Here is a 24944-nt window from a genome sequence, read left to right as displayed (position 1 = left end):
TAATAATGTTTTAAATATGTAGGTTTGGAGGTGGGTAGGCTGTTGTCAAAGTCATGGACTTGTAGATGTGTTTTTGTTCCCACGTGTTCTATGACTTAGTTTCCTGTCTTTATGTGATTATACACTTTTCTTCTACCTTTGCCTTTATTGAGTGGGTGCTGGTGTGCTGTGAATTGCCGCTGACAGTGGACATCACGGATGACAACACCAGCCCAACTTCTAAACCACAGCCCAACCAATCTCCACCCCAATGTGTGGAGTTACAGCCAGAACCCACCACAGACGGACAGCCAGCAACTGCTGTGACTGACGAGCCATCGCTGAAAGGAGTGACAGAGCTGTGGATCACGTGACGTATGATCAGGTGCATGAGCCGGCAACGAAGTCTGCTGCTGAAAGTATCACAGTAGAGCCTGAATGTGTGGAGGGAAGCACTGTCGTATCAATGAGGGTGAGCTGAGGCTGGACTTGGAAAAGGACTTGGTAGACTTTTATTCTGTCTTCCGTCATCATCTGCCTGTCCTGTTATGGCCATAAAAAACAATTATTGAATCCCTGTCTGTCCTGAACTGTCAGCCTGTCTTGAATTACCAGTCTGTCCTGTTATGACAATGGAGGTCCGTCAACCCAGCGACACCACCATGACTTCTAGCTCCCTTATCTCCACCGTGGCCCATCAGTCCACCAGCTCCACTGGGCTCCCTCATCTCTCCTGCTCCACAGCGGCCTTCCGGATCCCCGTCTCCACCTTGGTCACCAGAGCCATCTGCTCCTCCTTGGCTCGACGGCTCTCTGGCTCCACCTCGGGCTCCACCACTACCTGCTCAGCTGCCGCCGGTTGCCCCCCCTGGAGTTGTCAGTCCTTACTCCAGCATTGCTCCTACCTCCGTCTGCTCCACCATGGCTGCAGCCTGGGTCCCACCTGGCTCCTCTTGCTCCAAGTCCCTCATGTCTCCATCTTGGCTCCTCCATCCATGGTCTCCACTCTGAACTCCGTTCTTCATCCTCCTCTTAGGGATCCATCATCTGCTTCCACCTGTATTGTCAGCCTGCCTTTCTCCATCCCATTGCCATCCCTTGTCACCCCTCTCCTTTGTGCTCCTCCTAAGACCCCCTCCGTACCACCCTTTGTTTTGTGTTTTGCGAGGTTGTGGCATCCGGTAGGGGGCAATGTTACAGGCATGGATTTGCAGTTGTGTTTTTGTTCCCACGTGTTCTCTGTCCTAGTTTTCCTTCTGTATCTGATTATGTCATTTGGTTCAGGTGTGACTTGTAATTACCATCATTTGCTCCACTACTTATGGCTGATTTATACTTCTGCGTCGGACCTATGCCATAGCTACAGCATAGCCTGAAGTGCACCGCTCCAAACACTGGGCTGTGTGACTTCCCCCAACTGTGCTAAATTATTAAATGATTGAACAATCTGTGGTATAATTGACCTAGAGACTTCCAAATAATTCCAGGGGAGATTTGAACAAATCATTTTCAGGGAGATTATTCAAATAAGTGTTAGAACTGTGAGAAATATAAGAAACGCACTGTCATGAGGCCTACGGTTAATTAGTTTCTTTCATTATCCTGTTTTCAAACGATAAGTTCTTACCTCTAAGCGTGATCTACAGATTACACAAACACATGCAACTCAAGATAAAAATAAATAAAAATAAAATAAAAAAGCTAAAAAGTTTTAATACACAGAATACCAGGTGTCTACCTATTGTCGTTTATATTTTATAGTTTTAACAAAACATTATTTCAATCTGTATACATTTTTAATCAAGCATTTTTATAATTGAAATCAAACGTGTTGCCAAGCTCATAAACAAAAAGAAAACAATATATACAGTATATACTTTTTAGTTATACAGAAATTGTCCAGAAATGTTATACTTCACACTTAATATTTTGTTAATTGCTTTTAATTGATTATATTTTGAATAAAACATCTGCAAAGATTTGTAAAAGCCACCTTTGTCATTAAAATAACATTCAATCTCAGTGTATTAAAAGCAGTAGAAAATATGTTAGTTCATCTCTTTGGTCACTAGTTAGTAGCCTATAAGAAACGCAAGAAGTATATGGTCTGAGTGTCACCGACCAACCACAAAATTCCCCGCCTTATTAAGAGGGAAAAAATGTGCCTTAAATATCTTCGACTTTGACATAATTTTTGGAGAGCGTAAAAAGACATACAGTGTATTGTAAGTAAATCATTTTACTGGTATAGAGATCAAATCAGATGCTTTTCCAGTTCACTCGAAAAGTTGATTAGATTATAATGTGATAATTCTTCTTCCTTATTGTGTAAAACAAAGAAGTTAAAATCCTGTTATGATTCTGTGATCCAAATGTTGTAATATTAATGTAATATTGTAAAATGTTGTACACTGTTCTAATTTTTCAAATTTTTCATTTAGCCATCAGATCATCATGTCATCAGGAAACATCAGCTTTGTTAAGGACTTTTTTATCGTTGGTTTTCCTGGGCTTCAGCCAGGATACTATGGTGCAGTGGCTGCTCTGCTGCTTTTTGCCTATGTGTGTATCTTAGTGGGGAATGGAATATTTATAGCACTTTTTACTCTAGAAAAACGCCTTCATAAACCTATGTATTATATCATCTTAAACCTGGTTGTAAGTGACTTATTATTCAGCACCACTACCTTACCAAAGATTATTTCTAGATACTGGTTCCAAGATGGTAGTATTTCATTCACTGGTTGCTTCATTCAGATGTATTTTGTGCACTATTTTGGTTCAGTCAGTTCTGTTATCCTGGCAATAATGGCCTTTGACAGGTACGTAGCCATATGTAATCCCCTAAGATATCCTAATATAGTCACAAAGTTGAACATTTTCTGTCTTTGTCTGGCTGCATGGGTGCTAACAAACACATGCCCTTTAATGATGGCAATAAGGGCTTACCCTCTGCCTTACTGTTCAGGAAACACAATTATACACTGTTACTGTGATCACATTTCTATCACATCACTTGCATGCATTAACAGGGCACTGTACGGAGTTCCAGCCTTTGCATTTGCTATGGTTGTGTTACTCGGTCCCCTGGCCTTCATAATTTTCTCTTACTGTGCCATCATTGTGGCAGTTTTGCATATATCGAGCACTCAAGGAAGGCTGAAGTCATTCTCCACCTGCAGTCCTCAGCTCATCATAATTGCTCTATATTTTCTACCCAGGTGTTTTATTTATTTGTCTAGCATCATTGGTATCAACTTCAGCACTGATTTGCGATTAGTCATTATTATGATGTATAGTCTGTTTCCACCCATGATCAACCCCCTCATTTACTGTTTGAGGACAAAAGACGTGAAGGAAACCTTACTCAAAAAGATAAAAGTTTCAATGAATCCCCTATTTATTCCAACAAAGGTGAATGTATCCACTGTATGTGTGTAAATTCATATAGCAGTCATACATTAGAAGAAACAACAAAAACAAAATAGTATTAGATGTAAACATACTAAATTAGTATAGTAACTGTGAGAAGACATACGATTTAATCAGTTTTAGCCACAAAAGTTTATTTTTGTAATTTTTAAACAATTACAAACTTGCTATATTTCACCTAAACTATATTTCAAAAAACAAAGAAAGAAAAAAACTATTAAATATGATTAAAACAATATTGTATATGAAACATCTGTTCCCAGCGGAAACAACCTTTATAAGACAAGTCAATAGCTGTACTAAACTGATGTGTATTTTGTGTTAAATGTGATGTTAAGAACTACATGGTAATTTTTTGTCACTGTAATTTATGCCATTGTCTTTACAATTTACAAGTCAGATATCAACAAACTGAGACTGTTACTGTGATCATGTCTTCATCACAACACTGGCATGCACTGACAGATCACTATATAGTATTCCAGGCTTAATTCTTACTGCTCCATCTTCATACAGATTTTAGGTACCCAAGGAAGGGTGAAGAATTTCTCCACTTACAGTAAGGGCTTTCTAGGCCAACATAAACACACCTGAAGCAGCTAATCAAGGTCATCAGGATCAGTAGAAACCTTTGTGTGCTAGATGTAAACTGTTCAACCAAGTCACTCTCCAGGAGCCACTTTACACACCATTAGGGTCCCCAAAGATGTAAATATCCATAATACAGAGAAAATTATAACCATACTCGTATTGGTCACAATAGAATGATTCCTTAATGGCAATCAAATTGCAATGAAGTGATCTTATGCAAGTTCAACAAGAATGACACTTTTGAATAGAACTGAAACAAAAAACATGTTTTCCAAAGAAGCACTTTAGGAGATTTACCACGAGTCAAACAGAAAATGCTTCATATTGGGAATCAGTGCATTATATTGTATGTAATATTTACAATAGTGTATTCCCACAAATACAAACAGACACAAACACTTAGCTAAGTGATTTTTGTTTGACACAAATAAAGCAAAGACAGAATCACAACCCTTTTATGTATCGATGGATATTCATTTCAATTCTGGTGCTTAAACTTTAATGTGTTTTTTCTGATTATCCCTTCCTTATTATTTGATTTGATTTCGACAGCCAGCATAAAAAAAATATTGGAAATATTGGAAAATAATAATAAGAGTAAAGTAAGTGTATCCAAACGTTTGACTGATATAAACAGTTTAACTATGTATTTGTAGGCCTTAGTGGTAAATAACGGCTGGAAATTTAAAGGAATTGTGTGTACTACTTTGTCTCCGTCACCCTTTTTAAGATATGTTTGGGCTGTACAACAGATAAGCAGGTTATCTGTGTTACTTAGAGGCCTTTTGACACCCAAGTTTGTGGTGGGCCTTTTTTAAATTCTATTCTGTCTATTCTGAAAATTAAAAAATTAAAATATTACTAAAAAAACAGTAAACTCTTATAGCCACAATAGGAGTGCAGAAATGACACAGTCATTCAATAGATGGTTCTTGATGACTGACAGTGACAGTACAGCAGTGTTTAATAAAACGATCACACAGATTTGTTCTTATATCCAGTCTCTCTCTACAGTTGATTCCTCCAAAATATTATTAATACACCATAATACCTTGCTACACCACAAGACAACGCACAATAAGAGTCTTAATTCTTAACTATTCCATATGGATTGTAATAATAGTATCTTGAGATATCTAAGATAATGAATTGTTTTTAATTCATTCACCCATGAAATGTAAGCTATTCAACATCTGGAGAAAAAAAAACACATTTATGTAGTGCATATCTACAGCAGCTAATCTAAATAAGGAATAAGAAGATTACTGTATGTGTATTCTGATTATAACTTTTATTATTGGAGATAAATAAATCATTAATGACTGATATAATTTCTACTACTGTAAAAAAGTTTTCTGTATTTGTTGTGAAACTTTTAGCAAGAGTTGCATAATTTTTTATCGAAAGATTAAGAGTTTATGTGTCAGAATGACTCTGTCAAATTTAAGTTGTTAAGCACTCATAATAGATGACTAGCTATGTGTTGAATCACAGAAGACCATGTACAAACAGCTCTGACAGTAAATATACATCTCTATAGTCATTTTTATTTGTTTTTGGTCAAACACGGTGGACCTATGAAGACGAAGCATGTTAGGCCTGTTCTGGCACCTGTTAAAAAAACATTTATAGAGTAATTATTCATATTTGATTTTGAAATCACTGTCTATGTTTCTGATCTTCACAATTACAATAACGACTTAATTTCAGTCCGGAGTGCAAAGTCAATGTGTAGTTATCGAAATTTCAAATAGAATAATAGGCTACATACCTGAATACTGTATTGTTTTTTCTCCCGTTTATGTTATGACAGAGCTTACCTGCATGGCTTTTAGTCAAGTGTGTGTACATTTAGTGAAATATTGATGTATTTACACAATTACTTGGTGAATGAAATGGGTTTCAAATACAAAAACTGATCACTCACAGACAATTCGCTGCAGCTCCATCAATCAAACTGCGAGCTCATAATTCCCACCATCCGATGATGACATACGGATATCATCACAAATTAAAAATACCTTAAAACAGAATTATGTTTTCGAAGCCTTATAATTCAAATTCAATACACTGTGGCAATCTATAGTATCGTCTTAATGATATAGAGGCCTTTTTTATGTGTGCTTTGTTCACAATATTTTTTCTTTACAAACATCAGATGTTTAGATGTGTCCAAGCCTGTGTTAATTCAGCGTCTTGTTAGAATGATCAATGATGACTTTTCCCATTTCTGAGAAGTTATTGAATTGAAGTAACAATGAGGCAGCATAGTTATGTCATATTAATACAATGCAACATGTTAACTGTATATGGTCAAAGACTATAGTGACTTTGATGTGGTCATGTTACTCCAAGCAATTTTGATTGCTTTGGAGTACCCTAAATTACTGTCGTTTAGCTTATTGGCATTTGAAAAGGCATGCACGATTAATTTGCCTTCAAGCGCCAACAGTGAAAGGGCATTTCTAATTATTGTTGTTTATATGGCCTGTTTGTGTGTATGTGTGTGTTTAACTGATTTTTCATGTTCCTGTTCTAGTATCAAAAGATTGCACTATTTAAAAAATAAAAAATCTGACCTTACATGTTCGAGTCTCTATATATTTTTAAATGTATAAACTAATTTAACAAGTTTCACTTGTCACTGCACTGAAAAAGCAATATTATTTATTTTATTAGTCCTCATTTATTTTATTTATATGATTTTTAAATTTGTCATGTTGTTCAATCTCTTAACCTTTAGCAAAACCTTTAACCTTTAGTTTTGAATCTCGCTGGGTCTCTCACAAGAAGTAAATCAAACTTGGTTTGTGTTGCAAGGCTCGTGATTGGCTGTTTGCCAGTGATGTCACACATTCATGTGCACGCACTCCACAAACTCAGGATCAGGCTTTGAGTTGACAAAGAAAGTTGATGAAAAGCATCATGGTACCAACAAAGTTGGATTGGAGAGGTAGGATTTGTCAACTCAAAACTAATCCTGTAACTCTGAATTTGTTCAGCTACCATCATGGTACAGGCCACAGGTGTCTTGTTTATTTGTTTGGCAACATTGTGGTAAAGTACAGTACAGATTTTGATTCCCCATTGTTATGATGTTTAACATTAAAGCAGTTTAATTTAAAACCGTTTTAATATTTTGCACAGCATCAATAAACAGGTTGCAATTTATGAAGTGCTTTGGGAGGTTCTGACCCATAGATATGTTTACATAGATGCCTTATTAGATACTGTTTCATACTGGAACAGTCAGGAAGTTGATTGTGAGAAGTGTTGTGACATTGGAAATAATAATAACTTGAATGTACTTATTAAAACTTTGACTATAGTCAAAAGTAAAATAAACTGTAACTTAGGCCTGATGTTCAAATTGCAGTTTAACCTGTGGTAGGCCTACTGAAAATGGTACTGAATATTGATATATTTCAATGCATTATATTAAGGTTACAAAATCAAGAGACAATAGTAATGGCAAGGACTCAAGCATATTAGTGTCAAAAAAAACAAACTGTTCATAAGATAATCATGAATAAATGAGACAGCAGAAACTCCAAACAACACGTCAATTTGTGGGAGGTCCCTCTAGTCTTATTTGTCTTCATAAACGGTGACTATGTATACCATTGTTAGATGGACATACAAAGAGAAAAAAAAATTGTTTGTGGATTAATGCAAATATTGATTGTGAATCTTCTCCATCAAAATTAAAATAATGCAATTTTAATCGATTATGCTTATTGCAGAATAATTTCCATGTAGGTAATGTATGTGAATGTGATTATCAATATAATCTGTGAAGAATTTTATAACAGCAGCAATTGTGCCAGAAATGAAAAGTTTTATGTTGCTTATTTTGCATTGACAGTCAAATGCTTGTGTAATTGTCATTTTAATTGTCATATTTTTTATATTTCAGTGAACTTGCATCAGCTAAACTCCAAAGTCATTCTAGAGTCATGACTCCCACAAATGTCACTGTCTTTACTGAATTCTACCTGCTGGGATTTCCAGGACTGCATCCACACTATTATGGAGCTGTGGGAACCCTTTTGTTCTTTGTCTACTTGACACTAGCAGGAGAAAATCTCTTTATCATTTCATTTATTGTTTATGAGAGAAGCCTTCAGAAACCCACCTATTTAATCTTCTGTAATCTTGCAGTGTCTGATCTTGCTTTTGGAACTGTCACGCTGCCTAAAGCCATTGCAAAATACTTTTTCAATAGCAGTGAGATACCATTTTATAGCTGCTTTGTGCAGATGCTTTTTGTTCACTGCTTAGGGTCTATTAACTCTTTCCTAATGCTATTAATGGCCATTGATCGGTTTGTTGCAGTGTGTAACCCACTGAGATACTGTGTCCTTATTACAAATAAGACTATTTTATTGGCATGTGCATTGATTTGGATCATCTGTATTCCATGGCTGACAGTCATTGTTTATCATGCCTTCGATGAGCCCTACTGTGATTCTAATGTAAAAACCCAAAATTACTGTAACCAGAATTCGATAATTAAACTGTCCTGTGGAGATGTAAGGCACAAAAAGTTTTTTTTCATTTTCAAGTGCCATGTTTGTTCTTTTGGGCCCTTTGATTTTTATTATATTTTCTTTTATTGTTATCATCACGTCTGTTTTCAAAATCACAGATGTTCAGGCCCGTTACAAAACGTTCTCAACTTGCACTCCTCAACTACTTATCATTTGTCTTTACTATGTGCCCAGATGTGTTGTTTATGTGCATGATGTGACAATAGCAATATCACCTGGCCTCCCAACTCAAGCTAAGAGCCAGCGTATTGCCCTTGTATACTCACCTGTATGCCTAAAGTCAAGCTCCAGTTGCCCCTGTATGCCCCCCTGTACGCCTAAAGCTAAGAGCCAGCGTATCGCCCTTGTATACTTACCTGTACGCCCAAATTCAAGCTCTAGTTGCCCTTGTATACTCACCTGTACGTCCAAAGTAAAGACCCAGTCGTCCTTCTGTATACTTACCTGTACGCCCCGAGTGAAATACCAGTGCATCGCCCTTGCATACTCACCTGCATACTTACCTGTGGACCTTTTAGGCGTTTCCAACCGCGGACCCAGAATCTCGTGGCGAACGGCGTCAGGTACGCACCCCACCCAATTCATTAGAATTACTTACCTTCTTTACTCTGCGTGCAGGGACTGGAAGTGCCCCACCGACGGTTCTCCTACAGGAGGAACACAAAGGCACTACTGAGGGAAACCCTGTTGAGTCACGTGAAGGAAAGGACACAAATCACCAACAGGCTTACCTGAGAGTCCCCGTGACAGAGTCAGAAGCGACTCGGACCTATACTCTCTCTGGCCCCAAGAGTGGATTTTAGATTCCCTTTTCCCTTCCCTTCACACCTTTTAAGTAATTTAATTAAAGTTGTTTTAATTGTACTCACTCTCTCTCGTGTGTCTGGTCATTGGGGTGTTCTTGGGACCTCCTCGAGGTGGAAACTAGGGAGGGGTGAGACTCATGACATCTGTAGTCCGCTCCGACCTGTGACATAATGACAAAAGCCACTTTAGATTCCTCAGTGGGAAGTGATGAGTGCCGTAGAGCAAAAAACAAAGAGCATTTTGTCAAAAATGACCGAAATCGATGTGGCTCACCAGCATAGGCAGCAGGAGGAGGCAGACGTTGCTCCGGATCGTAGGCGGGACGGTCCGTGGGAGAAACAGCAGGTGGTGAATGAGGCCGCATTTGGGCAGGCTCGACTCTAAGATGTTGCAACTGCGTGGTTAAATCCGATACTTGCGCCACCAAGGCCTGTATTGCTCGACCAGTAGCCTTGATCTGTTCGTCTTGTCGATCAAATTGAGCATTATTATAGTGAAGGGCTTCTCTCAGTTCATTTACACTCGCTGGATCCATAACGTGTTCAGATCGTTATGTCAGGAAGCATACAATGGAACCAGTAGCAAGTCGTAATAAAGTTTATTGTAAACAGTCAATAGAACAAACAGAATTGCTGGCAGATAACAGGCACCAAGCAGGTCCTAGGAGACAAGCAAGAGCAAGAGATCTGTGCAAAATGAGAGCAGAACCAGAACTGCACAGAACAGAGATCAGAACAGGAACCAGCAATCAAACGATGTAATGCTGAACATGACTGACACAGTCCTACATACAGGACTAACAAACGAGACACACCTGCGACTGATGTGATTGCTCGTCAGCACAGCTGGCACTGATAGGCAATCAGATCAGTGCAGTACACGCAGAATGAGCAAGCAAACCTGTGAACCGTGACAGAGAGAAGGAAAGTCACAAATCCTCCATAACCAACTTAGTCACACATATTAATACTTTAATATGCATATAGTATACTACTGTAATTGGCATTAAGAAGCTTATGACTTTTAGTATTTTATCTGTATAAACTGTGAGAATTGTTAGAATTGTTAAATTTGGCTTAGTAGTGGTTAAGTTGGCTCGCCAATGTATCTGATTTCTTTAATACATAAAATAAGTAAGCTTGACCCGAGTTCTTCTAGGGAGAAGAATTTGTTGAAGATAGTAGTGTAGCATGTCTTCAACAATGATGTTAGCTTGTCGTCTTCAAAATATCTTAATCCTTGTAAGAGTCATAGCTTCTCCCTAGATTCTCCTGAATATTACAGACTTGACAGTCTTGTTTTTCATCTTATGGTTTCTTCTTGCAACTGGGAACATTTTCATTATTCATTTTCATCATTCCCATCGACCCCTTCCCTATCGTCAAAAAGTATTTGTTGTATTAATGTATATAAATATTTTACTGTGTAATTACGTGACTGTTGTAAAGAATTCAGTTCAAAACAGGTGAAAGACACTGTAATCACACAATGGGTTTGGGATTGGGAGATTTTGTGGAATGTAGATTTTGAGCAGTGGGATGACCCTGCGGTGCCACCATATGGTTCAGGATCAGAATGAGCTTTATTGCTAGGTATGTTCACACATATGAGGAATTTGTTTTCATGACAGAAGCTCCGTAGTGCAACAGAATGACAGCGACAGAACAAAAAAAATAAAATAATAAAAAATACTAAAAGTACAAAAAATACAAATAAGTAGGTAAGGAGACAATATACAAATGGACAGTTGTATGGCAGGTATATTGCAATGAGCAGTTATGTATGTACAGGTATATATGTGCAAAAAATTAAGTGTACACTAAGTATGTGTGTTAGATAAATAAGTGTATGTGTATGTAAATATAAATATAAATAGTGTAGGGGTTTCCACAGTTATTATCAAGTGTTCATAAGATGGATTGCCTAAGGGAAGAAAATGTTTCTGTGTCTGGTCGTTCTGGTGCTCAGTGCTCTGTAGTGCTGACCAGATGGCAACAGTTCAAAAAGGAAGTGTGCTGGATGTGAGGGGTCCAGAGTGATTTTGCCAGCCCTTTTTCTCACTCTGGATAAGTACAGTTCTTGAATAGAAGAAAGGGTTGTACCGATGATTCTCTCAGCAGTCCGGACTAACCTTTGTATAGTCTTCTGAGGTCAGATTTAGAAGTTGAGCTGAACCAGACAGTTACTGAAGTGCAGAGGATGGATTCAATGATGGTGGAGTAGAACTTTTTCAGTAGCTCCTGTGGCAGGTTAAACTTCCTCAGCTGGCAAAGGAAGTACAACCTCTGCTGGGCCTTTTTCACAATGGAGTCAATTTGAATGTTCAGATTCAGGTCCTAAGCAAATGTGGTTCCCAAGGTACCTGAATGACTCCACTGCAGTCACAGTGCTGTTCATGATGGTGAGTGGGGGGAGTGGAGGGGGGTTTCTCCTGAAGTCCACGATCATCTCCACTGTTTTGAGCGTGTTTAGCTACAGGTTGTTGAGAGTGCACCAGACAGCCAGCTCTTTAACCTCCCATCTGTAAGCAGATTTGTCATCATTCTGAATGAGGCAGTTGCGTTTGGTGTCATCTACAAACTTCAGGAGCTTGGCAGAGGGGTCCTTAGACAAGCAATCATTAGTGTGCAGAGAGAAGAGCAGTGGGTAGAGAACGCAGCCCTGGGGAGCCCCGGTGCTGATTGTACGGTTGCTGGATGTGTATTGTTCCCAGCCTCACTAGCTGCTGCCTGTCTGTCAGGAACCTGTTGATCCACTGACAGACGGAGGTGGGCACGGAGAGATGAGTTAGTTTGGGCAGGAGGAGGTTTGGGATGATCGTGTTAAAGGCCGAGCTGAAGTCCACAAACAGGATCCTCACATAATTCCCCGGTCTGTCTAGGTGTTGCAGAACATAATGCAGTCCATTGTTTACTGCATCATCCACAGACCTGTTTGCTCTGTAGGCAAACTGAAGAGGATCAAGCAAGGGTCCAGTGATGTCCTTCAGGTGGGCCAGCACCAGTTTTTCAAATGACTTCATGGCCACAGACATTAGAGCAACAGGTAGAGGTGATCAGGGAGTGTTGCAGGAGTTGTTAATGGTGTGAGCGGTTGTGTGGAGAGGTGTTCAGGGCGGGTTGCAGGAGTGGATGGTGTGAACGGTTGTTTGGAGAGATGTTCAGGGTGGGTTGCAGGAGTTGTGAAAAATAGTGTGAACGGATGTGTGGGGAGGTGTTCAAGGCAGGTGATAGGTGTTCTTCTTTCAAACCTGCAGTAAAACTCATTCAAATCATCTGTCAGTTGTTGGTTCTCCACAGTGCTGGGGATGGCGTCTTGAAATTGGTGATCTCCTTCAGACTTTTCCACAGTGATGCCGAGTCGTTGGAAGTGAACTGAGTCCTTATTTTTCCAGAATAATTCCTCTTTGCCACTTTGATCCCCTCTTCCAGTGTGTATTCAGCCCATCCATAGAGGACACTGTCCCCCTTCATGTAAGCATCCTCTTTGGCCTGACGGAGCTGTCTGAGTTTTGCAGTGAACCATGGTTTGTCATTGTTGTAATTTAGTTGAGTCTTGGTAGGAATACACATATCCTCACAGAAACTGATATAAGATGTTACAGTCTCTGTGAGTTCATCCAGATCGGTGGCAGCAGCTTCAAAAACACTCCAATCAGTGAGGTCAAAAGAAGATTGTAAATCCTGCTCTGCTTCATTAGTCCATCTTTTTACAGTCCTTGATACAGGTTACAGCTCATGTTATTATTATTATTACTACCATGTAAATGATAAATTTCTATATTGTCTTAATACAGAGAAAGAGCCAGCCTGTTATTTCAAGATCCTAAATCCAGTCTCTCTATTAATATATACTGTAAGTTGCTTCCTGTCTCACTGCTGTGAATTTAGCTTTATTGCATGGCAAAAAACAACAACAACCATGTCTTGCCAAAGCACTGACAGAAACCATTGATGCACACTCCAACACTCCACCAACTGAAGGCGAGTCACTGATGTGAGGCCTTTAAAGTCTGATAAGATTCACACCTCTCGGGATGGGCTAGTCCAATGAGAAAGGCTGAAATTCCAAGTGGGAGGTACTGGAGAGTTTTATGGCCCTTTGTCTTAGATCATGGTAATAATTTGCATATGGACTCGATTGGGTGTTGATGTAAAATTACTAAAGATTCTTAGAACACTAATATGTTGCCTATGTACCAACATATACACTCTCGTTTAGATCATCAGAAGAAAAATTCATAGATACTAAACATGTTAAGATTACATAGGTAAGATTACATGAAGGAGTTGCTCTATCATACCATTACAAAAAAGTAGTATAATTCAAGTCTCTTTTACTAAGTATACTTAAGTTAAGTTCAAGTATATTTTTAAGCATACTTTATGTAGCTTTATACAAATATCAGTGTTCTAGTAGTATACTGTACTTTTAAGTGTATTGTTTCACTGGCCCTAAATTGTCCCACTTTCTAGTATATAAAAGTATACCTTTAATTATCATTTAAGTCTAACAGTAGCAAACATTGAGTACACTACTAGTTTACCTATATGTTTGTAGTTTGTGTGTCTGGCAGCTCTTTCCGTGGAGGACATTGAAGACATCTACCTATTCGGAACCATGATAACAGGTCTTCTGCTGATTGGATTAGGCTTTGCCCTGGGTTATCGGAAAATTAAGAAGACGGGAACAGCTGTCCAAAGCCTCACAAGGCTGCCCGTCATGATTGAAGTAGTGGGCAGAGCAGTCAGCATTGAGACTGAGACCATTAACCGCAATATGGATAACATCACGAAGAAGCTCACGGATTTGGAAAAGAAATTGGAGAATTTGGAGACCAATGGACAATGAACAATCATAGTGACCTTGAAAAGAAATGCGTCTACTAGACCAAACAACTGATATCTTATGTTCTTTTGGCTTTCTTTAAAAAAATGTATGTACTATGGATTTTTTCTTAATAATGTTATCGTGCACATCTTATCTCACCAAACATTTCTAATGTGCGATCATATTAAGACGTTTGTCTGTGAGATCTGCGAGATAAACGTTAAAGTACCGGACCGTTAAGCAGTATCGGTAAGAGTAGTAATACCGTTAAAACCTTAACGATACCCATCCCTAGTTTTTACGCCACTCGGGCCGGCTTCGGTCAAATTTTTACATCATAGTTCAGAAACCGGTCGGGTCTTAAGTTTCTCCTTATTTTTATATTTTATACATACATCAGTTAGTGATGGAAAAATAATAATAATTGCCACGCTGGAGGAAATAACACAAGACCGTGCTACCACCCCTGTGAAGAGACTGTGTTTCATGTCCCGCAGCAGCAGTGCGAGCCGTCAGCAGTTGAACAGTTCTGCGTTCAAATCCACGCAAAAAAACTACCATACTACCATAAATGTGGCAGGAGGAAATAGCACGGAGATATTTGAATTATTTACTAGTGTTTTCTGATTCTGTGTCGCAAGGATGAATTGCCAATCCTGACTTGCCCTTCTCCATTAGACTTGCCTTTAGAGAGAAGTGCATTTTTATGGATTGTGATTATAATGAAAAAGTTTTAGTTTTTTATTTGTTTTATTTTGTTTAGTCATTTAAAGCTTTCTATAGATTTATTTATCATGTCTGTGAGGCATGTTTTCGCTGAGTGTCGTTTCATTTTTGTTCTCCTGTTAAAGACGACACGGCAGAAAGCACATCACGTTTTTTTTCCATTCTACAAAAGCACAACATTTGTTGATATTGTGAATGCATACAAATAAAAGCAGATCACAGCCACGGATGAACCTTAAGCCGAGTTCAGACTGCATGATTTTTTCAAAGTAGTCAGGTCACTGTTCTTTTCACACTGCATGAATATCTTAGCCAGAATTCAGTCACTGCTGTGTTCACACTGCACGATGGATCAGCGACAGAAGGTTTTACACTGCATGACTTTACAATGGGAAGAATCGCCGACAGCTCTGTCTGGAACGCAAACTACGTTTCATAACCAAACAGCCGCGAGATGTGACAAGGAAACAACGTGATAACACACGTGCAAGACCAGAGTTTTCACGTGAGACTGGGATAGCTCAGATGAAATGTCAAATTTATACTAATGTATCTTCCATTTCATGGGTCCAAATAGACCGAGAAGAAAGCCTTTTTCTGAAATGAAGCCATGCTTGCTGATATTGTGGTTTATAACTCCTCGCTGAACTCCCCGCTGATCTGTAGCTTGCTCTCTTATTGGTTGTCGGTCATCGCCGATGTAGTTTTCAGTCAGAACACTTTTCAGACAGCATGATTTTGAATCGCCGACAGGTCCAGATATTTAGCATAACAAATATCTCACGGGCATCAGCGACTTGTCGGCGATTCTCTCAGATCGTGTTTTTGCTCATTCACACTGCATGATTGTCACTCGCGTGAACGAGCACAGATTTGCCTGTGATTCCGGGCATGTATCTGCGATTTCTCAAAACCTGCCGGCGAGCCAAAAACTGGGCTAAAGTCGTGCAGTCTGACCTCGGCTTTAACCTTAACCTTAATAAAAACAAAACAAAATAACAACCCCTTGCTATTACATAAAACTGTACTATTTTAATTCTAGTAAACGCTGTTTAAAGAGGAGGAAGAAAAAAGACGTGTTCGGGCCGGTAATTCTGATGTCAGACACAACCCGGGCTAAAGGGCCTAAATTTAAGACCCGTGCAGGGCTCTATAGCAGAAAATAACAGTTGCCATACCTTAACCCTGTCAGATGTGCCGTGAAAAAAACTTACCAGACTTCAAATATCTATTATAATCTATTATCATTCTTTTATATCAGAGGGTTTTGCAAATATTTAACAAATTATAAGTATTAAAAAGAGATTGTCAGTAAGATCTACGTAACACTGGATCCTCAAGCTCTCAGCGAAACTTCGTCACTTCACCCGCCTCCAATCCAAACATGCAGGAAACAGAACTGTCAGAGAGACAAATAACTGTTTGTGTGTCATATTGTGACTGTATTTGCTTGCTTAAACTCAGCAAACTATGAAAAATAACTCTTACATATTACTTGCGAGGAGGCTTTATATGCACAAATAAGATATGACTGTGAGGGCACATAATACAGCCTTTGGCGTGCGCGAGTATTCCTTAAAATACTTAAAGTAGTGCAAATTATATAACAATGACCCGATTAGTCAAGTTCTGTCGACTGTCCCGAATTGCGAGTGAAAGTTTTGTATCGCAGCTTGCAGCAGGTTGCTGTAGTGAAGACAAGATGCGCTGATGAGAAGCTGATTTCGAATGACTGATTTAATCCTATAGTTTGTGTGGATTTATTTTATTATTCAAACCTACATGATATGTTGAAAAAATACAGGATTTCTCTCATTATGAGCTTTAAAGCTTCAATAATTATTGAAACCATTCGATATAGCTACACACACTCCCCCGCTAAATTTAGGACATGACTAAATATAACATATAATACAGAGATTTGTAAAACAAAAGTCCTATACTTCTTCTAAACTTTTTTTTTAGGCCTGGAATTTGATGTTTTAAAATTGCATGGCATTTCCATGTTATTCGTGGCATTGCAGACCCTAAAAGCATCTGATTCACATTCTTAATCACGTAAACTGGTCCACCAGTGTGATTGCGTGAATGCTCCATTACCTCTCCCTTCTGTAATCACATGCCGGATCCATTACCCCGTTTTGTTCCGGGACCTCGCAATTTACAAATTAAGCACTGGAACAGGGTATCTGCTTGTAAAAAAAAAAAAACATTTTATTCTAGCTTCATACACTTTCATGTGTTTCATAAGAAATAAAGAATAACATTTTGAACAAAAAGCTGAAAAAAGACTATGAATTGGATTAAGAATGATAATCAAAATGTAGATGGAGTCGATCAACACCCCAAAGCTTGACTGTAATTATTACCTCTTCATCTGTCATTTTATTCCATAACTTTACAGTTTTGATGCTGTTTCATGTCAGATGATTGTGTTACATGTGTTAGTATCTGGTGTTTTTTTTTCTTCTTCACTTGTGTTTTCATGGAAAGTCTGTACAGAAGATGTGTACTAGCGCCCTCTACTGTGTAATAATGAAAACACGGATTCTAGGAGTATAGCTCAAATATATTTAGAATTTTTGTAAGTATAAGTCAAGTATACTTAAATGTCATTTTAATTATATTTATGAGGAGTACATAAAGCACATTTCTGAGAAGTACATAAAAAGTAAACTAAAAGCATACTTTCCTATTTTATACTAATAGTATACTAATAGTACACTTTAATAAACTTTTTTTTTCATGAGGGTAAGCATGCATAAAACAGTATACAATAAAAAAGACAATATACAAGAAAAGTAACAAAATGCACAATGACCTGAAGTACAGTATATGCGTGTTCATTCAAATAAAGAGTTTCCTATGAATTATGAGTATGTTTTAGAGAGACTTGAGTAAGAGTTGCTCTGCCCACATTTCTTTGTTCAATAAAAGTTGTAACATGGAGTCAGAGACGTTTGGATCCATATGCAGTAGTTTACATAGAGTGGTCAAACAGGAATTTATCCAACAACAGCATCAAGTGTGTAAAGGGATATCCAAAATCAGTACCAGTACCAGGCAGAGGTCAGGACAGGAGGCAGAGAACCAAAGGCGGTTTACACAATCCAAAGTCAGACACGGAAGGAACAAATACTAGGAAAAATGCTCAGAAATGCTAGACGGGGCTAAACAAGACAGTTCAAACACAGTATATATAGGGGAGTGGTAATGGGCAACACCTGGTGGTGATTAGCCCTATGCATGGGATTATGGGAAATGGAGTTGGGAATGGAAATGGACACCAAATACAAGAGTCCTGAGTGGACTCCAGCTGATGATCATGACACTAGTGTCATCAGATGGTTTGTCTTTGGTTGCCATGAAACCAGAGGCCTGTTCTGCCCTTTTGAGGTGTTAGTTGCATTTCAGGGGGAAGGGACCATAGACCCTCATAGTTGGCCCTTTGGTTAGATAAATATAGATATAAACAATATATCTAACAAATAGCTTTGTGTATGATTGGTCCAAATGCTGGAGTTACAAGTTCAAATTTTGAGACAACACTAATGGCAAGGACTGTTACTGTCAAAGAAACCGAACTGTTCATAATGTAATTATGAATTAACGAGACAGCAGAAACTTCAAACAACACTTCAGTTCATGGGAGGTGCCTTTAGTCTTTATTACTCTTGATAAACGGTGACTGTGTATAGCATTTTTAGAAGGACACACAGAGAGAAAGGCATTTCTTGTTTGAGGATTAATATGATTTTTTATTGTGAATCTTCTCCATCAAGCTCAAAATAATGCAATTTTCATAGATCATGCTCATTATATCAGAATATTTTCCATGGAGGTAATATATGTGAATGATAGATTATCAATATAATTTGTGAAGAATTTTATAAAAACAGCAATTGTTCCAGATTTTGAAATGTAAACTTTTACATGTTTTATTTTGCGCTGACAGTGAAATGCTTGTGTACTTGTCATTGCTTTTAAAAATAATTTTTATATTTCAGTGAATTTGCAAATAGTATCTTGCTAAGATAATGAATTGTTTTTAATTCATTCACCCATGAAAGGTAAGCTATTCAACCCCTTGAGAAAAAAACACATTTATGTAGTGCAAATCTACAGCAGCTAATCTAAATAAGGAATAAGAAGATTACTGTATGTGTATTCTGATTATAACTTTTATTATTGGAGATAAATAAATCATTAATGACTGATATAATTTCTACTACTGTAAAAGTTTTCTGTATTTGTTGTGAAACTTTTAGTAAGAGTTGCATAATTTTTTATCAAAAGATTAAGAGTTTATGTGTCAGAATGACTCTGTCAAATTTAAGTTGTTAAGCACTCATAATAGATGAATAGCTATGTGTTGAATCACAGAAGACCATGTACAAACAGCTCTGACAGTAAATATACATCTCTATAGTCATTTTTATTTGTTTTTGGTCAAACACGGTGGACCTATGTAGACGAAGCATGTTAGGCCTGTTCTGGCAGCTGTTAAAAAAAACATTTATAGAGTAATTATTCATATTTGATTTTGAAATCACTGTCTATGTTTCTGATCTTCACAATTACAATAACGACTTAATTTCAGTCCGGACTGCAAAGTCAATGTGTAGTTTTCGAAATTTCAAATAGAATAATAGGCTACATACCTGAATACTGTATTGTTTTTTTCTCCCGTTTATGTTATGACAGATCTTACCTGCATGGCTTTTAGTCAAGTGTGTGTACATTTAGTGAAATATTGATGTATTTACACAATTACTTGGTGAATGAAATGGGTTATCAAAATGGTTTCAAATACAAAAACTGATCACTCACAGACAATTCGCTGCAGCTCCATCAATCAAACTGCGAGCTCATAATTCCCACCATCCGATGATGACATACGGATATCATCACAAATTAAAAATACCTTAAAACAGAATTATGTTTTCGAAGCCTTTTAATTCAAATTCAATACACTGTGGCAATCTATAGTATGGTCTTAATGATATAGAGGCCTTTTTTATGTGTGCTTTGTTCACAATACGTTTTCAAACTTCTGAGCAAAAGTTGCATCATCTTTGACTGAAAGCATTTTTGCTCCAGGGTAACTTCTTTGTTTGTCACACCTCACCTGATAATGAGCCACTTAGAGACACAGGGACATGTAGAAACAAAATAATGTTTGATAAACAAAATGTCACTCAGCGATCATGAAAGAGGACTTCCTCTTCAGGGACCAAGAACAAGCAAATTAGGACTCTGGGGAAAATATGCTTTTTATGGCAACTGTTTCTATGCTATTTACTGTTCATCAACAACAAAATAATTGCTTTTATGATGTTAACAATTAATTTCATTGAATGTCACCTAGCAATTAAACAGTAAAGGTCTAGAGAGACATCACATACATCTCAATAATAATCAACAAAGAGAAGAGGAAGAAAAAAAAAACTTGACACTTGTAATGCTGTTAAAGCAAGATGTCATTAATGGCCTGCTTTGACAGGTAATCCATGACCCATGACCACCTGATGCAACCATGCAAGAAAATCCTTCTCTGCTTACTGTCACCTAAGCAGAAGTGAATTATAATAGGTTATTAATTAATATGCCCTAAAGAGATGCTAAATTATTAACAGATAAATCAATTTGTGGTATAATTGGCCTAGAGACTTCCAAATAATCCCAGTGGAGAGATTATTTAGATAACTGTTAACACTGTGTATCACTGTCATGTGGCCTGCTGTCTGTGAAGTATATATGGAATTATATAATCCTTCTAACAACACAGATTGCCTTTACATTATCACATATTCTATATAAAGTGCATACACATTTTTTTCCTTCGTCAAGTTTTCAAGTTTTATCTTCTCACTCTAAGTATGTCTTAAATATAGGACTAATGTACAAACACATGCAGCAAAGCCAGAAAAAAAAGTATAAGTGACAGAGTCAGGATGTGTAGGATCGCCTCAGTCTGCTGGGCAAAGTTCCAGAAGAGGCAAAGAGGCCGTTCTGGGTCATGGGGGCAGTGAGGAAATGTTCTTTGTCTGCGTCCTTCATGCTGGCCAGACACAGCCATTGGTGGCACTCCTGGACAACAAGAGTTGACTTTGCATGACCCAGAGAACTCATGGTGACCCTAAGAGAACGAGGTCAGTTGCAGTTAGGAGCTCTTTCATAACTTCTGGTTTGTGACCACTCTCTTGCAGGTCCTTCAGTGCCTTAGCCTAGTGGCAGCTTCAGCACAGACGGCACCATCAAGAGTGGTGAGGGAGGAAGAGCTAGCAGGTTGGGTTCTGGCAGTGAAAGATGCCATCCATGACCTGGTATGCTCCTCATGCACCTCCAGGAAGAATGCAGGGTGCACCGAAGCAGGGTGCTGAGAACCAGCGCGGGCCACCCCGAGAAACCAGTCATCCAAGCTTGAGGGCTCAGGACACTGTGGAGACTCTACACTCGAGCCCTACCATTTCAGCATCCTAGGAAAGCATTTCCATCATTTCTGGATCTGATTCAGGCAATTCTACCATCCCAGAAGGCAGCAGTGCATCAAAATCTTCCTCTTCCAGATGCAGTATTCAACATACAATCTTCAGGAGGAGCGCCGTAAATACTGCTAGTACGCTCCTTGTAGAGGGCCTAGCGTGTTCCTTTGGCAGCTCAACTGGTTGTTGTTAAAAGTTAAAGGGATAATTCACCCAAAAAGGAAGATTATGTCATTAATGACTCACTCTCATGTCATTCCAAACATGTAAGACCTCCGTTCATCTTCGGAACACAGTTTAAGATATTGTTTAAGATATTTTAGATTTAGTCTGAGAGCTTTCAGTCCCTCCATTGAAGCTGTGTGTACGGTCTACTGTTCATGTCCAGAAAGGTAAGAAAAACATCATCAAAGTAGTCCATGTGACATCAGAGGGTCAGTTAGAATTTTTTGAAGCATCGAAAATACATTTTGGTCCAAAAATAGCAAAAACTACGACTTTATTCAGCTTTGTTTTCTCTTCCATGTCTGTTGTGAGCGAATTCAAAACACAACAGTTTAGTGATCCAGTTCGCGAATGAATCACTCGATGTAGCCGGATCTTCTTGAACCAGTTCACCAAATCGAACTGAATCGTTTGAAACGGTTCGCATCTCCAATAAGCATTAATGTGCTTCACATAAGCTCAAGATACTTTCATGTTTTATTCTACAACCTAAAACTCACCAGTTACACCCCACTCATGACTTTTTAAAACTGCGACGTTTCAAGTTATTTAGTTAGCTAAATGGCATTAAACGTCATTAAACGTCATTAAACACATTAAACATCATCACGCCGAACAGTTTATCAATTTACAGTATATTCCAATCGTAGTATAATTTATAGTATAATTAATTGTAGAATTTTATATTGTTGTTCGACAAATGTATTGTTGTTGTTTTTTTTTCGCTTTGCCCCTAAATGCAACACAAGTCTTCAGATGAGACTCTGGGTTCGGACCATAAAGTATGGTTTTGAATTAAAATATTAATATTAATCAGATTTACTCACATTTACTGCACCTTACTTCGAAATGTCCAGAAATGAGCTTTCATTTGTCCTTGATTTTTTAATTAATTCACTATATTTATTAATAATATCTCATTTCAGTTTTAGGTTGGCTCTAGTTTTGTATTTATTGAAGTTTATATAAGACGGTTCATGTAGCCTGGATCAAAATTCATATACAGAGTAAATCATTTTCACTGAAGGTGTTAAAAATACGTTTGAAAGTTGTGGGAAGCAGTGATGCTGGTGATGTAAAAGAAAGGCAATCGACCGTGGAGGTATAGTTTTTTCCTTTGAAGTTCTGTCATTTTTATTTTGGCTGCAAAATTCATAAAAGGTATATTGTTTTGTTAAGATTATGTTGATGGACAAAACATTTAAGTTTCATGAACTATGATTGAGCACAGACCTTATTTTTTGTGATAATCCAAAAGCCTATTGAAAAATCCCATTAGCTTTTTGTTTAGGGAACCAGTGTGATGCTAACAACCGATCCATACACAAAGTGACGTCATAGTTCCCCCACTCTATTGCATGGCTGGAAATACCTCTCGGCCAATAAGATTAGAAGGCCAGTGTTTTATTTTATTTTATTCTATTTTAGTGAAAACAATTAGGCGTGTTTTTGAAAACTATAATCTTTTGCATCTGGTTTACTTTTCTTTCTTTCTTTCTTTCTTTCTTTCTTTCTTTCTTTCTTTCTTTCTTTCTTTCTTTCTTTCTTTCTTTCTTGTCCTCATGTAATGATTTAGAGGTTAGAGAACTACATGGTAATTTTGTCACTGTCCCTGGAGGAACTATGTAATTTGCATTTTAGGCCATTGTCTTCATAATTTGTCACATATAAACAAACACATCACCAGCTTTGTGCTTTGACAGTAGCCTATGAAAGAAGTGTGTCAGGTTTGTTTCTCTTTATTCAAACATTTTTTTAAACTATCCAGTTATTGCTATTGTTACAGCTATAGTATATTACTATAATATTAAATGGAAAATTTTCTACAAACAGGGACTGATATTCATCATGTCAGTGGGAAACGTCAGCTTTATAAAGGATTTTGTGATAGTTGGCTTTCCTGGACTTCAGCCTTATTACTATGGACTTGTATCAGCACTTCTATTTTTTGTTTATGTGTTTACATTGGTAGGAAATGCTTTATTTTTTATGTTGTTTGTAACGAGTAAGAGTCTTCAGAAACCTGTTTACTATTTCATTATAAATCTAGTCATGTGTGATGTACTATTTAGCACCGCAACATTACCGAAAATAATCAGTAGGTACTGGTTTCAAGATGGAACCATTTCATTCTTGGGCTGTTTTGTTCAGATGTTCTTTGTGCATTATTTTGGCAGTGTCTGTTCAGTTATTCTGGCAGTAATTGCTATAGACCGCTATGCAGCAATTTGTTACCCGCTTCAGTATCATAACATCATGACAAACCAAAATGTACTCATTCTGTTCTTTGGTTCTTGGATTTTGGGTTTGCTAGGCCCCGTGGCAATGGTCATTCGAGCTTATCCTCTCCCTTATTGTGCAGAAAACACAATTATACACTGTTACTGTGATCATGTTTCCATCACAACACTGGCATGCACAGACAGATCACTATATAGTATTCCAGCGCTCATCTATGCCTTTGCAATACTTTTGGTGCCCTTCGCTGTTATTATATTCTCTTACTGCTCTATCTTTCTAGCAGTTATGCAGATTTCAGGTACTCAAGGAAAGATGAAGACTTTATCCACCTGCAGTCCTCAGCTCATCATAATTGCTCTATTTTTCCTACCCAGGTTATTTAACTATTTGTCTGGCAACATTGGTATAAAGTTCAGCACTGATTTGCGATTAGTTATTATTATGATGTATAGCTTGTTGCCACCCATGATCAACCCCCTCATATACTGTTTGAGAACAGAAGAGGTAAAAAAGTTACTAAGTAGAGTTTTTCAAAAGAAACAAATAGGTATTCCTTTACGGTTGATCTGATGTGCTTTATTTAATGAGGTGGCCAAACTGTTGCCATTGTAATAAGGTCCTCAACACTAGATATCTCTTTGTATGTACCATAATCCAGTTAGTTAATGGACTAATAGAAGTCTTTTTTGAAGGGCACCTGAAAATGTATTTTATCTTCATGAAATTATGATTTATGTTTATGTGTTTTTTTGTTTTGTTTTTTTTTTGCACCTTCTGCTGTAACATTACTTACAGTGCTAGTAATATATTATAGACATATAATATGGAAGTTTTATTATGATAATTTATGCAAGAGGTAGGCCTAAAAGGACTTTTTTCACTCACAATCGTAAATTCACCATGTACTGTTATACAAATATAAAAAAAATTGAATGATATGCCATATCATTATGATTCAGGATGACTTCTCTGAGTAGTTTTAATTTTGCCTGAACACCCAATCTTTGCACAAATGGAATACAAAACAAACTTTATTTTATCTTAGTTTCTGCTAATGTTGCAGAGAAAACTGGCTTCT

General features: G+C 37.7%; 2 protein-coding genes and 1 pseudogene across 2 annotated transcripts; all 3 read left to right on the top strand.

The window, feature by feature from the left end:
- The first annotated feature begins 2433 nt into the window (after window positions 1-2433).
- On the top strand, window positions 2434-3529 carry LOC113115498 (olfactory receptor 2AT4-like). Its single transcript, XM_026283089.1, has one exon. The coding sequence runs from the start codon at window positions 2434-2436 to the stop codon at window positions 3418-3420; it is 987 nt and encodes a 328-aa protein (XP_026138874.1). The 3' UTR covers window positions 3421-3529.
- Window positions 3530-7958: 4429 nt separating this feature from the next.
- LOC113114571 (olfactory receptor 1-like) lies at window positions 7959-9287 on the top strand (annotated as a pseudogene).
- Window positions 9288-23258: 13971 nt separating this feature from the next.
- Window positions 23259-24436, top strand: LOC113115497 (olfactory receptor 6N1-like). The gene has a single exon (XM_026283088.1). It carries the CDS (start codon window positions 23474-23476, stop codon window positions 24434-24436), a length of 963 nt encoding a protein of 320 aa, XP_026138873.1. The 5' UTR covers window positions 23259-23473.
- The last annotated feature ends 508 nt before the right edge of the window (window positions 24437-24944 follow it).

The sequence above is a fragment of the Carassius auratus genome, chromosome 15 (assembly GCF_003368295.1).
Source record: "Carassius auratus strain Wakin chromosome 15, ASM336829v1, whole genome shotgun sequence".
In the NCBI taxonomy this organism is placed as follows: Eukaryota; Metazoa; Chordata; class Actinopteri; order Cypriniformes; family Cyprinidae; genus Carassius; species Carassius auratus.
This window is presented reverse-complemented; position numbering and strand designations above follow the sequence as displayed.